The sequence below is a fragment of the Charadrius vociferus genome, unplaced genomic scaffold (genome assembly GCF_000708025.1).
Source record: "Charadrius vociferus isolate BGI_N301 unplaced genomic scaffold, ASM70802v2 scaffold298, whole genome shotgun sequence".
Classification (NCBI taxonomy): domain Eukaryota; kingdom Metazoa; phylum Chordata; class Aves; order Charadriiformes; family Charadriidae; genus Charadrius; species Charadrius vociferus.
Window position 1 is genome coordinate 4,170,004 of NW_009649936.1, and position 13,769 is coordinate 4,183,772.

The 13,769-nt window shown below is 47.8% G+C and overlaps 1 protein-coding gene across 4 annotated transcripts in view; it reads left to right on the forward strand.

Moving 5' to 3' along the window:
* Positions 1-13,769, forward strand: part of PDE9A (phosphodiesterase 9A) — a 52,182-nt gene that overhangs the window by 11,969 nt on the left and 26,444 nt on the right. Inside the window, exons 2-5 of one of the 4 annotated variants that reach the window (XM_009891344.1) lie at positions 534-604; positions 5,789-5,866; positions 6,206-6,249; positions 13,602-13,656. In XM_009891344.1, coding sequence (XP_009889646.1) covers positions 534-604; positions 5,789-5,866; positions 6,206-6,249; positions 13,602-13,656 — 248 coding nt within the window. Of the gene's footprint in view, positions 1-533; positions 605-5,788; positions 5,867-6,205; positions 6,250-13,601; positions 13,657-13,769 lie in introns of those variants that run through there. The other 3 variants (XM_009891345.1, XM_009891346.1, XM_009891347.1) reach the window with 3 other exon arrangements.

The following is a 13,769-nucleotide window of genomic DNA, read 5'->3' on the forward strand; positions in this document are numbered from 1 at the left end:
GTCCGACCGCGTACCTAACAGCAAGAATGATACAGCCTGATAGACTGTAGGAAATTTGACACAACCGGTGGGGAAAAACCCTCTGTTCTGTTTAAAGCTGGCTTAAGCTGGTATAGTCCAAAGAGCAGTGCCCTTTTATACTATCCAAGGACCTCTCCAAATCTGGGCTGTTTTCTTTCTAAATCTGGGCTCTTACATCCTTAAATTTGCAGCTGTTCTCATCCTGCAGCAGTACTGCATCATGAGATACCTTTTGCTCTCAGTTCACATACTTTATTGCTCTACTTCTGAACAGCGCAATTAGGTCTCCAGAGTTTGCTTGTTTTATCAAAAAAAAAAAAAAAGCACAGGTATTAAACATAAGTAGAGAAATATTCCAGCTCACGAGTCAAATCCGATAATTGAAGTGGTAGGATAAGGCTTAAAATTAGCCCAGTTCATACCTGAATAGAGTTCATATCTCACTGGGAACTAACCATCCTTTCTCTTCTTCGTCTTCATTTTTTTTCCCCTGCCACTGTTCGGTTTGGAAGGTGATCTTTAGTAAATATTGCAACTCCAAAGATATCATGGACCTCTTCTGCATTGCAACAGGGCTACCAAGGTAGGTCTGTCTTTTCGTTTGTGACATTCATTTCACTTTTGTTGCTTTACTTCTGAGGACAGTTTAAAGACAGGCCTAAAATGATGCATTTATCTGCTATTCAGGCTTCTCTCTCATTCCAGTCTACTGGAAGAAGAAACTGGAGCAACCCACAGAGCACCAGCTAGAAAAGCACATGAAGCTCAGGCAGGCATTAAGCCATCCCAGTGCCGGCTGCATCTGAGGAACAGAGTAGAACAGGGTAGAACAGAAGAGATACAGTCTAAAAAAATAAAAGCAAGTGCAGAAGCGCAGCACTACATTTTTCCCCCATATCAAGTGAAACACGACCATATGTTTAGAACCTGGTTTTTAGGGAAAAACTTTGGACCAATGAGAAGCATTGCCACTAGGTGATAAGCTTTATATTTAAACACAGTACAACCTAATCCCAGGTATGGGATATTCAAACACAGAGTATCCCAGCAGAACTGTTTTATAGAACATACCTGCAAATGCATTGTCCAGGCCAAGTATTTCCCTGTTGGTGCTGAACAGCAAAGTCCATGCATCTCTCCCTCTGTAATTGCTGTAGGTTTTGTTACTCTTACCCTCAATCTAGAGAACAGCATCTGACTTAAATCTCTGTTGTGAGGGATCCAGGGTTGGGTGTTGGTGTGCGTTGGGGTGGAAGAGGCTGGTGCGTGGTGGTGGGTGGCATGGCGTAGCACCCAGCAACTTCTGCAATCGCCCATCCAGGGTGGTGGTGCAGGGGGAGGGAAGCCCCTTAGTCACATCTAGAAGGGGACATCTGGTGTCTGCATACAGGCCTTTAGCAGCACGGGCCAGATGCACAGCAGCATGCAATAAGCCGTATTCTTTTGTGCATAGAGGTTTACAATACAGAAAAAGCACAGGAAAAAATAGGCCAATGCTTTAATGACTGGTTTATTACATGACTCCAGCTCTGGGGATTGAAGGATAAAATTGTCTATATTGACTCAGAATTTGCATAAACTGCCAGACAGAATAAATGCCCTTTGCTGTTTATCCTGGTCATTCCTCCCATTTGACATTAGAGGGGTTAATAGCTCTCATTTGCATATGATGTCAAATACTTCCACTCCACCACCCAGGAAACTTTGTTTAGCAGTTTTAGTCATTCATGAACAGGGTGTTCACTGCGTATTTGTCATTTTATTTTCACCAAAAGACTTCTAAAGAATTGTTAATTTCAACCAGGCTCCTGGAGCCACAGTAAAGCTCCAAGGTTTATATCTGAGCCTATGAGATCACACCTAATGCAGCATATAAAAAAAAAGGCCCCATATTCAGCAAGGCGTTTGTTTTGTTTGTTTTGGTAAAGGAATAGCTAGAGACATTCATAGTACCAGTAGTCGTTTGTATAGTGTGAGTCAATATGCCTTTATGCAAACGCACATAGAACGCCTCTATGCAAACGCATGATAGCATAAACACGAGGAGTTAGAGATGTTCACAAACCTGCAGGGCTATGATCTTATTGGCATTACAGAGATATGGTGGGAAGGCTCCTATGACTGGAGTGTTGGAATGGAAGGATACAGGGTCCTTAGGAAGGACAGGCAGGGGAGAGGAGGAGGGGGTGTCACCATCTATCTCAAGGACCACCTGGAGTTCACGGAGCTCTGTCTGGGGGTGGATGAGGAGCCGACTGACAGCTTATGGGTCAGGATTAAAGGGAGGGCAGGGACAGGTGAAGTTACATTGGGGGTCTGATACAAGCCACCTGACCAGGAAGACAGGTGAGGCCCTCCACAGACAGATGGGAACAGCCTCACGTTCACAAGCCCTGGTCCTCAAAGGGGACTTCAACCACCCTGATATCTGTTGGAGGGAAAACACAGCAGGGCATAAGCAACCCAGGAGGTTCCTGGAATGTGTTGATGATTACTTCCTTCTCCAAGTGACAGAGGAGCCAACAAGGAGAGTTGCTATGCTGGACCTTGTTCTTACCAACAAGGATGGATTGGTGAGGCCACAACTGGAATACTGTATCCAGTTTTGGGGTCCCCAGTTCAAAAGGGACAGGGAACTGCTGGAGCAAGTCCAGGGAAGGGCAACCAAGATGATTGAGGGATTGGAGCATCTCCCTTATGAGGAAAGGCTGAGAGAGCTGGGACTCTTTAGGCTGGAGAAGAGAAGGCTGAGGGGAGACCTTATTATTGCTTTCAAATATCTAAAGGGTGGGTTGAGGGAGGATGGAGCCACACTCTTCTCGGTGGTTCCCAGTGACAGGACGAGGGGCAATGGGCACAAGTTGGAACATAGGAAGTTCTGTTCCAACACACGGAAAAACTTCTTTACAGTTAGGGTGACAGAGCACTGGAACAGGCTGCCCAGGCAGGTTGTGGAGTCCCCTTCTCTGGAGATTTTCAAAACCCGCCTGGATGCAGTCCTGAGTAATGTGCTCTGGGCAATCCTGCTTTAGCAGGGGAGTTGGACTAGATGATCTCTAGAGGTCCCTTCCAACTCTGAAAATTCTGTGATGCTGTGATTCTGTGTGACTGGTGGGGAATACGAAGCTCAAGGGCAGCCCTGGCTGCAGTGACCATGAAATGGTGGAGTTCAAGATCCTTAGGGCAGCAAGGAGGGCACACAGTAAACTCACTACTTTGGACTTCAGGAGAGCAGACTTTGGCCTCTTCAGGGATCTGGTTGGCAGAGTACCATGGACTAAAGCCCTGGAGGGAAGAAGGGCCCAAGAAAGATGGTTAATATTAAGGGATCACCTCCTCCAAGCTCAGAAGTGATGCATCCCAACAAAGAGGAAGTCAGGCAAAAATGCCAGGAGGTCAGCATGGATGAAAAGGTTGCTCCTGCAAAAACTCAAACTGAAAAAGGAAGCCTATAGAGGGTGGAAGCAAGGCCAGGTAGCCTGGGAGGAATACAGAGATTGTCTGAGCAGCCAGGGATCAGGTTAGTAAAGCTCAAGCCCTGATAGAATTAAATCTGGCCAGGGACATCAAGGGCAACAAGAAAAGCTTCTCTAGGTATGTCGGTGACAAAAGGAAGACCAGGGGAAATGTGGGCCCACTCCGGAAGGAAACGGGACACCTGGACACCCGGGATATGAAGAAGGCTTAGGTAGTCAATGACTTTTTTTGCCTCAGTTTTCACCAGCAAGTGCTCTAGCAGAAGGCAAAGGCAGGGACTGGGAGAATGAGGAATGACCTACTGTAGGAGAAGATCAGGTCTGAGACCATCTAAATAACCTGAAGATACACAAGTCCATGGGCCCTGATGAGATGCATCCATGGGTCCTGAGGGAAGTGGCGGCTGAAGTTGCTAAGCCACTAGCCATCATAGTTGAGAAGGCGTGGCAGTCCAGTGAAGTTCCCGCTGACTGGAAAAGGGGAAAGATAACCCCCATTTTTAAAAAGGGAAAAAAGGAAGACCCAGGGGACTACAGGTCAGTCAGTCTCACCTCTGTGTCCGGCAAGATCATGGAGCAGATCCTCCTGGAAACTATGCTAAGGCACATGGAAGATAAAGAGGTGATCGGTGACAGCCATCATGGCTTCACTAAGGGCAAATTGGGCCTGACAAACTTGGTGGCCTTCTACGACAGGGTTACAGTGCTGGTGGGTAAGGGAAGAGCAACTGATGTCATCTACCTGGACCTGTGCAAAGTATTTGACACTGTCCCTCACATCCTTGTCTCTAAATTGGAGAATGTCATGGTTTAACCCCGGCCGGCAGCCAGAACCATGCAGCCACTCGTTCATTCCACCCCACAGTGGGATGGAGGAGAGAATCAGAAGAGTGAGGAAAAATTTGTGGGTGAAGATAAAGACAGTTTAATAGGTAGAACAAAAGCCACACACACAAGCAAAGCAACACAAGAAATTCATTCACTGCTTCCCATCGACAGGAAAACAGGGTTCCATCACACATAACAGTTACTTGGGAAGACAAATGCCATCGCTCCAAATGTCTCCCCCCACTTCCTTCTTCTTCCCCCACCTTTATACGCTGAGCATGATATCATATGGTATGGAATATTCCCTTGGTCAGTTGGGGTCAGCTGTCTTGGCTGTGTCTCCTCCCAACATTTTGTGCACTTCCAGCCTGCTCACTGGTGGGGCAGTGTGAGGAGCAGAAAAGGCTGTGACTGCTTAGCAACAACCAAAAACATTAATGCACTTTCATCACTGTTTCTCATCCCAAATCCAAAACATAGCACTACACCAGCTGCTAGCAAAAAAGTTAACTCCATCCCAGCTAACACCATCACAGAGAGACACGGATTTGACGGATGGACCACTCAGTGGATAAGGAATTGGCTGGATCATAGAATCATAGAATGGTTTAGGTTGGAAGGGACCTTGAAGCCCATCTAGTTTCACCCCCCCTGCCATAGGCAGGAACACTTCCCACTAGACCAGGTTGCTCAAAGCCCCATCCAGCCTGGCCTTGAACACCTCCAGGGATGGAGCTTCCACAACTTCTCTGGGCAACCTGTTCCAGTGCTTTACCACCCTCAGAGTGGAAAGTTTCTTCCTAATATCTAATCTAAATCTACCCTCTTCCAACTTGAAGCTATTACCCCTCGTCCTATCACTACATGCTGTTGTGAAAAGTCCTTCCCCAGCTTTCGTGTAGGCCCCCTTTAGGTGCTGGAAGGCCGCTATACAGTCTCCTCAGATCCTTCTCTTCTCCAGGCTGATGGATGGCCTCACTCAAAGAGTTGCAGCCAACGGCTCAATGTCCAAGTGGAGACCAGTGACGAGTGGCATTCCTCAGGGGTCGGTACTGGGACCGGTGCTGTTTAACATCTTTGTCGGTGACATGAACAAAGGGATTGAATGCACCCTGAGCTACCAAGTCAATGTATCACAAAATATAGCTTGTTAATAGAAATTATTAGTTGGTGAGTCAACAGAATACATGAGTTTACAGGGAGCAAAGTCTGCTCTGAGATCAAAGATGATCACACTTAACATTTTGCCAGAAACATTTCTGGTAATTGAAACAGGTGAAGCATCAATCCTACCCCATCCTGTGCTTTGACCCTTTCTGCACCAAGGTAAAATGGGTCTGAGACAGTGCCAGGCCAGGCCAGGAGTGCTGCAGCAGTAAGATGGCTATGCACCACATGCAGCAGCACAGAATTTCAGACAGCATTTCTAGGTCAAATAAACCTCTTTGAAACATGCTTTTCAGGAACACAACAATCTCCCTTTTAACGGCAGACAATTGTATGGTATCCATTGATCCGACAATGCCTGCAAACTCAGAGAGGTAAGCTTTGCTGCAACCTGCTCTTCAAAAATGGGGTCAAGCCCAAGGGAAGGGGTGGTGGTTGCCTGCAGACGCCTTTTGTGTGCAGTGGGAGGTGAGCAGCTCCCTGGAGGGAGGGAGATGACAGCAAGAATTGCATGCTGGCTTATAACACTAATGTCTGCTGTTTTTGAAGAGTTTCACTCGTTATTAAAGTAGGAGTAATTGTCTGAGGAAAAAATACCACTTTTGGTGTTTAATGTGGAACATCTGTTCCCCTCCCACCCTGTTTGCTGTCAAATGTGAAATACAAACTGCTTTCTGAGTGTTGCTGACATCAACCCTCTCTGGCTCTTCCAGGTCTCCGTACAAAGTGATACCTGTTGCCACTGGGCAGCTCTCAGGTAAAACGACCCTTTTGAACTGAATTTACTAAAGCTGAATTTGTGAACATTTGCACACGGTAATTACATGGCTATAATGCAAGAAAGGATGATGGTGTCATGGTTGTAGCTATGGCAGAATAAGAAGCGTTTGATCACAGTGTTCTGGAGAAAAGCTAAAAATGTCCCCAGATTTCAAACTATTTGAGGATGGGGTGGGAGGGCTGGAGTCCAGGGGACTTTCACAGTGCTTAGCTCTGTTCTGACTCAGCACCACCGGTGTCCTGGGGAAAGTCTCGCATGGAGCAGTGGTTTTTTTCAGGCAACGCAGACAATGTTTGAAAGCCTGTCCTGCAGTGTTTTGATAAACTTGCTCATCTCTCAGCAAAGCTCTTCTGGAAAGCTGAGCACAACATTTGAACCCCATGTTATTTCCAAATGGCTGAGGAGAGAGCATAATTTCTGTTGTGGGCATGGTAGCTCGAAGTGTAATAAATATTTAAATACACCTGACAAGATTAAAGAAGGCCTCAATGAAAGAACATATCTGGAACACATCCCTCAGCGTACAGCACTGTTGTACTCCACAGGCAGGGCTGAAGTGGCACTTCTACCACTTCTCTTTGCCTTCCAGTGCCGTGCTCAGGCCAGTCACACTCAGACACTGGAGCAGAGGATTTGCTTGGGGCAATTCCTGTAGAGCATCTGGCTCACGGTCTCTCTCATCTGTGCAGCTGCAGTATCTCCTGCCACTCACTCCGAGGCAGCCTGAGCAAGAGCCATAGCCTGTACGCTGTGGTGCTATAGGGAGATGCTGGCTGCTGAGGCAGAGGCTGCAGGAGGGTAGGAAACGTCAGCTGGGGACACAATTTGGAGCAGTAAAATGAGAAGATAGGAGGGACAAGAAGCAAGAGGTTAAGAGTATCTTGGACACATACACTGCACAGAAAGAACAGGAGGGTGCCAGAACGTTTGGGGCTAGAAAAAGCAGTTCGCAGGAATAGGTGAGGCTCCTGGATTTGGGGCAAGGCAGTTTTGCTGTTCCCACCTCATCTTCTTGGTAATGCTAATTGCAAGTCCCATCTCTTCTTCTTGCTTAGGCTCCTGTGTTACACAAGAAAACACAGTGTGTCACAGCACTGCCTTTTTTAGATGGGGAGGTGGAGAGAACCAAAGCCACTCTCTGAGGTACCCATGTCCGCTACAGCAGAAACATCTGTAGGAAAAGGGCACAGCAAGACAGTGTAGGAGGATGTGGGGGGGACGGTGGGGAGGAAAGGCAACAGCAGGGAGCTTGCACATGCAGAGAGCAAAGAAAAACATAGAGCAAAAAGAACAAAGAAGCTAGGAAACAGGGAAGAACTTTATCACAGTAAGATTTGTTACAAGCCATAAACATGTCCCATGTCAGTGACTACCACTGTTGCCAGAAGGAGGTAGTCAAAGTCAAAAGTCAGACGCACACAACTGCTAAGGGAAAAGAAGCTGTCTCCTAAACCATTTCCTTATTGTAGCAAACTCTGCTAGAACAGCATCACTTTTCCGGTCCACGAGTACACTATTTGCATTATCAGATCAGAAAAGGTGGAGTCTTAGCTGGAGCATGTGTCTCTGTGTACCAGCTGGCATGGGTAACCAATAGCCATTTGCACCAAGACGGAGAAAGACCAGTGAATGGAGCTGGTGGGGCTCCACCGAGGAATGCCACTGTGTTATACCAGCTGGGAAGCTGGTCAAAGGACTTTCTAGAAAATTTGCCTTTCTTTTTTTTTTTTTTTTCTTAACATGAAGCTAACCGTATATTTTTATAAGACCATGTATGACTTTTCGCACTCTCCCAGGGCCCTCATTTTTCACCCCAGCTGACAGCACATGGCTCTGCTTTGTGCAGAGCGCAGCTCACTGTGTCAGCAAGGTCTCTCTTCCCTCCCTGCATTTTATAAAACAAGGATTTCCAAAGATCTAAGCTGAAAAGGGAAAGAAAAGTTGTAGTGGTAGGTTGCCAAAGCATAAGACGGAGTCTGCTATGGAAAAAGGAGGAAAATTGAACTGAGTGTGATGGAACTAATGTTCCTTGGTATCTGTTTCTCTTTCACATGGGTTGTCATTAATCTTAAGCATTCCTGACATTTTGCTGAGAGTAGGAAGAATAAACAGAGTGGGAAATTGTTCCTCTTCATTAAAAGAAAAAAAAACGAGCTCTGTTCTAGTCTTCACTCCTTAAATGACTCTGCCTGCATGATTCTGCTTCCCAAAGCAACTCGTCCAAATACATGCCAAAAAAGGGGTCACCCCAATTTTCACAGCAGTGGGAGGTAACGCACCTCTTTTCAGCTGTATCCCAGGCAGCTGGAAAAGAGTGACACATGCTTCAGCGGAACAAAGACTGTAAAAGGTGGGACTGGAAAATACAATCCTTTGGGAGGAAAATATAAGCAGTGGCTTTTATCCAGCAGAGGAGATATCCACTGGAGTCCTGCTAAGAAACCGTTCTTCATTTCCTGGCCATAGTCATGGGAGAGGGTTGGAATTAAAAAAAAAAAATTATTATTCCAGTGAGCATCCGTTGGATGCAGCGGCGATCGCCGTATCACCGTGGGGTCAGCTGTCTGCAAGGCAAAGGCGGGGGCCCAGCTGGCCACCTCTGAGCCTGTGGGGCCGCTGCATCACGTGCTGTCCCTCCTCCCACAGCCCCGGACTAGAAGGCGCGCTGCTATGCAAGCAGAGCATCAAAACCCCGGTGCCAAACCCTTCCTTGTCTCTAGGGTCTTGAAACTCCCAAGCCCATTGAATGGGCACCTCCTTCTCCCAAGAGAGGAAGGGCTCTGCTCTGTGTCCTCACAGCAGAATGGGCTCAAAACTCACAAAGTGATGGCTATGTTGGGGCTGTAATTAGTAGGGTTCAGGCGCTCTGCAATATAGCTGGAGATGCCAATTAAATGAACAAATCCTACTAGAAGCACACTCTTGAGAAATAAAATTGAAGCCTGTTACGTTTCTGATAGCGCAGAGAAAGAAGCTATTGTGGAGCTCAAGTGAGCCTGATTCACTGCAGTTCTAAATGGAGGAGAAGCATGCACAGGGTCTTTCCTACCGCCCCAAAGTTAGGGCAGCAAAACACACAGGCGGCTGAACAAGCCCTTAAAGATCTCACCAGGGATGTGACCTGAAAGAACACGACGTGTGCCAAGCTCAGACACAGCTCTCTCTGCACCTCAGTTTACAGCTTGTTCTGGTGGGTCCTTCAACACAAGCATCCCCTCATCCCTGAGGAAACCCAAAGAGAGCAGTACCCAGTCAGGATGGAGGCCAGCAGGCAGGGACAGCTTGCCACAGCCACTCCTTGCTCAGCAGCCTCAGCACCAGAGCGGCCTGGCCACGTTGAGGCTGTAGGCAGCATCTTTGCCTCTCACTTCACTTGCCATTCAGTTATTTGCCTCTTCAATGAACAAGCTATCAAGCACTCGCACGGAGAAAACCCCATGGTCTCTACCCAGGGATATTGGTTTGCAATGGGAGAGCTAGCTTGACCAAGACCTGGATGACTGCCTGCTAGAAGGCCCACATCTGAATGGGTGCTAGCCCTGCCGTGCCCACCACTGAGCCCACCGGCTGCGTGTATAGCTGCACCAGAGGTCTCTGGGGACTGCTTTTTTCCCCTGAATGATAAAATACACAAGATCTTGTGCAGATTGCTATTGGTGAAGTGACAGAAACTTGTCACTGTGTCTAAATCTTCTTATTCGGGAATATCTCTCTTCTCCTTTTGGAGGCATATTCACGCTCGCAGCTCAGGCACACGGGAAAAAGCAGAGAGTGTGAGAGAAAAACTCCCTCCTGCCTGCTGCTCCCTACACACATCCCACGTAGACGCGTGCATTGGGATGGGGGCAACTGCTCAACTGCTTCAGGATTACTCACAAAAGCAGGGACTTGCATGCGGCAGCCCAAATTAACCTGAGCTGCCAAGTGAATTTGGCGCTTATTATGACGTGATTCACGGACGTGGGCTTGGACTTGAAGCACCCCCCTTCCTGAAGCTTTTGTCCACCTGGCTGTTTTGTGGGGTTTTTATAAATTCCTCTGACTGCCCAGATCAAAAAAAAAAAAAAAATGCAGAAAGGGAAATACAGACAGGAGCCCGAGCCAGAGGTACAGGCACATGTGAGGAAGAGACCCTGTGGCAGGAATTTGCCAGCCTGACGCTGTCAAGGAAAGGCAGGCGCCCATGTCCTCACAGCCTTCCTTGGCCACAGCAGAAAAGACAAGGGGTGGGAAACCAACCCACCCCCACAACCCCGTGCACTCCCCGCTTGCACCTCGTGGAGGCTGACAGGGTGGTGCGGGGAGCCGGGGAGGGCGGGAGGATGGAGGTGGCTCCCTGGCCGTGATCCCATCATGTAAGATGGGAGAGGAAGAGTCACCACCGAGCAGGGAGGTGTGAAGCAGAGGGTGCATGCCAGTGGGTTATAAGCCATCTGTCCCCATGCACGAGTAACCTGAGCTGCCCCAGCATGTACCTAGTCCCTGTCTGGCAGGGAAGGTGCATCCCGGCCCTCTTACCTGTCCACGGCGGGAGCCGCAGGAAAAAGTGCTGTTGCCCTATTCTCCTGCACCTGCTTTCTGCCCAGACCTGCTGGAGATGGGGCTGCTGGCAGGGAGGGAAAAAGGGCTTCTTGCTCTGTGATGCCTTGGCCAAGCTCCCTGCTGAGCTCGGCAGAAGCCAGCAGGCAAGGAGCTGAAGTCCCTGTGCCTGCAGCGGGCACGGGAATGAGCCGTGGGAAGCCCGGGGAGGCCTGACCTGGCCTGTCCCCTGCCCGGCATTAAGCTATTGCAGCATCTTCTGGAGGGGGTTTTCTAATTTTCATTTGTCGGCTCTAAAGCGCCCGGCATATTGTGCAAAAATCTGACTTGCTGAACACCTGCTTTGCAAATGTTGCACATTCGTGGTGCCAGTGGGGGGTGGGGGTGAGCTGAGAAAAGGGTTGCTGTTGGCTTTTGGCTTACTGCAGGCAGGAGCTGGCGACCCTCCACAAGGTGCATGGATTGCATCTGCCCATGCTCCGTGCAGTAGGATTTCCTTGTCCCACAGGGAATTGCAGCAAAGCAAAGGAAGCAACTGAGGGAAAAGGTAGCTGCATCCACCTGGGGTATCAGCCCTGCCCAGAGGTATAGAAAAAAAAAGAAGACAGGGGGTAATGAAGGTAGTGAAAGGACACCAAGCCTCCCTGTTTTTCAAAGGAGTGGGCAAGCGAGACTAAATGATGTTGGCACGATATCTCATTTCAGAGTTCTTCCCCTCAAAAAGGAACTGGGCAAAGAAATGGATCTTTGTCTCTTTAAGATGAGATGAACTGCCACTCTTAGTCATATATCTTTACTGCACCCTAGGGTTATAAAAACATACATCTTCATTTTGAACGTCTTTTATTACATCCATAAACATTAGATTGCAGCTGACTGTTCCCTGGATGAGACTGTCCTAGTACTCCAAGTGAGTTTTGACAGGGGGAGGGAGTGAAAGTAAGATTGTTTTTTTTTTTTACTGGAACGGTGTTTATAGGGAACTTGTCAGTCTCTGGCATGCTACAGCCACTGTCAGAGCGCTGAGCGGCACCGAAGTGAGAGGACACGGGTTTCTCTGCTTATTCTCACTATTGGACTCGGGTACCATCCCAGGTGCTGCACACGGTAAGCTTTCCTCCTGTTTTAAATAGGACGCAGTGTTTGCTTTGTCTCAGAGGTTGGGTTTTCAAATGGGTTTTGCGAGAAAACTGAAAAATGGGTCTCCGTGAAAAGAACTAATCTCTTCATTTACTCTGCTAGCCACTCCGCTGGGAGTTGGAGTGCAGGAAAAAAAAAAAAAAAAAGGAAAAAAAAAAGAGGGAATTAGATCTGAGACTTTCAGAGCACAGAGTGCTTGCTCCAGTTTAAAGACACAGGGGTAACAGCCAAATTGTTTTGACCAGAAAAGTGAATGCTCTTGACAAGTATTTCTGACATCTCTAATACCTGAGGAATTGCAAATCCTTTCAACAGGTACAAGAGCTATTATTTAGCAATACGTTGTAAATGCTGAGCTGTATTTCTGTCTGATATGTTTTACCTGGGTGATTGCACTCGTGAGGCATTGTGCTCCCTCAGGCAAGTGCAAGAAGTAGCTTCAGAAATGCCATCAGGGTATTTCTAAGTAGGGTATAAATGTGTGTTCTGTAATCTGCAGCATGTATACAACAGCATGCAATGTTTCCGCTCCTTAAGCTTGAGAAACTAAGAGTATATCCACATTGCAGCATGAGAATGACTGCAGCACAGTGCAGTTTAAATTAGAAGGTGGGGGGAAAGTGGGAGCAATCTTGAAACTGCAGCTCACAGCTCAGCAAAGGTGATTTATGCTTCCCCTGTCTGTGTGAATACAGTGTGGACAGACTTGAAAGATGGGGAAACATTGCTATCGTACTTCATCCTTCCTAAAGTGTACCATCCCTTGAAATCTGGGGTCTTGTTTTAAGGGCTTGTTTGCTTTTCCCTGCACTAGTGATTGCAATTCTGTGTCTTGGGAAGGGGCTGGGGCTTCATCGGGCTGACTTTCCCATGTCGGCTGAAGCACCCGAGCACTGGAGTTGCCAGTGGGAGGCGAGGAGCTACCGGCGAAAATCCTCCTGCTGCCACAACAGCTCAGGCAGTAATAGGATCCCCACGGGATCCCCATGGTGGCCCTGTCCAAGTTATGTTCGCGAGGGAAAAGGGGTTGGGAAAATTGTGCTCTGCTGTGTCCATTCCACGAAGCAGGAAGGGCGGACCTAATTCTGCAAGAACAGTCACTTTTGCATCTCCTGTTTGCCTGAAGTTTATGCATAGCAGCACAATCCTTATGAATTTGCACCAAACAATTGGTCTCCAGGATAATGTCCCAGTGTAAATCTGAAAGGCAAGCTGGGTTTTCTTGTGTTCATAAGCTGTTGCATTGTTCATAGGCACTCTGGCACAGCGTGCTGCCGGTGTAGAGGCAGTCCTTGTGAGCCAGACCTTTCAAAAGTGGGTGGCAATTCTGGGTGTCCCACCCAAGAAACATGAAAGGCATCTACTTTCCAGAGAGCGCTGCCTGAAAATAAGCCACCTTTCACAGACCCAGGCCCCCCCCCGCCCCAAGAACTTCTGAGAAACCTTGACTGTAATCTGCAGGCAGAGGAAGGCAGGCGAGAAGAGGAGTCATTTACAAACGCTGGCACTGTTCAAAAGACCAGAATGACTTTTTGGTTTAATGCCTCACTGTCAGAGCTGGAAGTCTGGGGATGCCACATTGCAGGGGGGTTGAAGGTGTCTTCTTTCCTCTGTCATTTTCTGTTATGTCTCCCTCCTGTTTCTTTCAGAGAAAGAAGAATTGTTCCAGAATTTATTAGGACAGATTGCCGAGCAGTTCTCGAGGTAAGACGCTGAACATCATTATTAATTTAAAATGCTATTTCTTTTATCAGACTGAAGTGAAATTTTCACAGGAGGCAGAGGGGCATTTAAGATTTCTTTCAAATCCCGCTCTT